General features: G+C 37.1%; 1 protein-coding gene across 1 annotated transcript; it reads right to left on the bottom strand.

Moving 5' to 3' along the window:
* Positions 1-453: 453 nt before the first annotated feature.
* LOC143626135 (uncharacterized) lies at positions 454-1,578 on the bottom strand. Its single transcript, XM_077096298.1, has one exon. The coding sequence runs from the start codon at positions 1,528-1,530 to the stop codon at positions 619-621; it is 912 nt and encodes a 303-aa protein (XP_076952413.1). The 5' UTR covers positions 1,531-1,578; the 3' UTR covers positions 454-618.
* Positions 1,579-2,101: the final 523 nt, after the last annotated feature.

The raw sequence follows: 2,101 nt of genomic DNA on the forward strand, positions 1-2,101 counted from the left end.
GGATATTAGTTTCTTTTTTTTAGTTATGTTTTTTTTATTTAGTTATGTTTTTTAATATTTTTAGTTATGTATTTTTTTTATTTATGTTGTGTTTTTGTATTTTTTTAATTTTAATGTATTTTTATTTAATTATTTAAATAAATTGGTTTTTATTTAATTAGTTTAATTATAAAAAGAAAATAATAAAAAAAGACATTGTGGGCCTAACTTGTAACCCTTACACTATTACACCCCAAAAACAAATTTCCACTCCATGCTGACTGGACGCCACGTGTCACAATTCGCCCCCAATTGTAGCCCCTCCACTACACATAGCCTTATATGAAGGGTTACCTTCATCACCATACCGACCAGTCACTACGTATAAATGCAAGTTACACCAACCGATAACTTTATAATTAAATTAACCACTCATTACGCAAACCCAATAAAACCCCTCCACATTCACCACAATAACCAAAATACCCCACCACCTTAAAATTAAAGTTTAACTTAACCTAAAATTCATTCATTCAACATCTTTAAAAATTAAAAGTTAAAAAAACCACTTTTTTTCAAAATAATACTCCAACTTTCCAAATGTTACAAAAACCACCCTCTAAAACCAAACAATTACTCTCAAGTCCCTCTATTTCTCGCCTCCTTTGTTTTCATAATCGACTCAATCCTCTGCAGTTTCAGATCGTTCTTGAACTTGTTGATGAAGTCATCCGCTTTGGAATCAACCTCCACGTCATCATCATCATTAACATTAACCACCCTCACCGCTTTCACCGTCGCTGGCCGCCGTGCCTCCACTATCTCTTCATCCTCCAGATGGGTAAACCCTACCTTTAAACTAGCCGACTTCTTCATCTTCACCGGAGCCTTCGTCTGAATGCTTCCGTCGGACTTCGTCCGGTCGTGTCCGCCGCTCTTCAGCCGGCTGTACACCTCGTCCAAACTCTCGAACTCGTCAGCGTTATCTTCTCCGGCGAGATTTGGTTCAAACTCGTCGGAATCGTAACGGCCGATCTGGGTTTCAACGGGAAACCGATTATCGGTGTGAATTGGATCTGGGTTGGTGGGTTCGTAACCGTTCGTAGGAGTTTGACCGGAAAACTGGTTTCCGGCGGCGGAGGGGTTAGCTGGATCTGGGTTTGTGGAATCGAAGTCGAAATGTTGGTAATCGAGAGGCTGATTGAATACATACTGTGTAGCAGCTACTTCTAATGGATGCTGGTGATAGTGAGTCTCAGACGACTCGTTTTGAGATTTTTGAGGGTAGAAGTTGAAGGATTTGAGGCGGTGGAGTATGGACGGAGATCTGGCGATTGGTGGTCGATTATTATTATTATTATTATTATTGTTGTTGTTCTTCTGGTCATCTTGTTGTTGTTCTTGTTGATTATTATTATTGTTTGGTAGATTGGATGTGAAAACAATGGTGGCAATCATGAGGTTAAGGAGGACGAAGAAGACAGTGGAGGTGAACCAGCTGTTGAGAGAAGCCCAGAGTGATGACGTCACGGAAGTTGCAGGGTCCTCCATTGTTGTTGAAAGAAGGTGGAGATTTGGATAGGGAGAGTGGTGTGTGTGTGTGTGAGGTTTGTGGTTTGTCCTTATCATCAATGAATCTATGAATTTCAAGTTCCACATAAATGGTACCCACGGAAGAGATTTATATCTCACAAAAATAAAGGACTATTTACTATTAGAAAACAATTGCTGTATTAATTGAGGTTAGGTTTAGGGAAATAGAAAGTTACGCTTTGCATAATTATAAGCGTTACAATAATTAAATAATAGAAGTATACAATCCTTGTTGTCTTGTTTACGGGTTAATAGGCTTTGAGTTTATAAAAAAAAGTCACATAGTCAAGTCATGTCACTAAAAATGACACATCATAAAAAAAATAACGAAGTTAATGTCCCGTTAATTTGGGAGTACCAGAAAAAAATAACATGAAAACTAAAAGTGGTGAAATTTTTTTATTAGTTGGAAGTGTTTCCAACCAAAAACTAAAAGTTTGAAGTATTTAAATCTAATAACTATATCTATAAGATAACACTATTTTCATGGTGTAGATTAGGTCGTCTAATAAATCAACATGTTTACATG

This window comes from Bidens hawaiensis, unplaced genomic scaffold (assembly GCF_021521415.1).
Source record: "Bidens hawaiensis isolate Kalapana, Puna unplaced genomic scaffold, B.hawaiensis_p1.1 tig00004283_1, whole genome shotgun sequence".
NCBI classification, from domain to species: domain Eukaryota; kingdom Viridiplantae; phylum Streptophyta; class Magnoliopsida; order Asterales; family Asteraceae; genus Bidens; species Bidens hawaiensis.

Excerpts from the sequence above, each read along its gene's own strand:
- LOC143626135 (XM_077096298.1), bottom strand. The coding sequence starts at position 1,530 with ATGGAGGACCCTGCAACTTCCGTGACGTCATCACTCTGGGCTTCTCTC.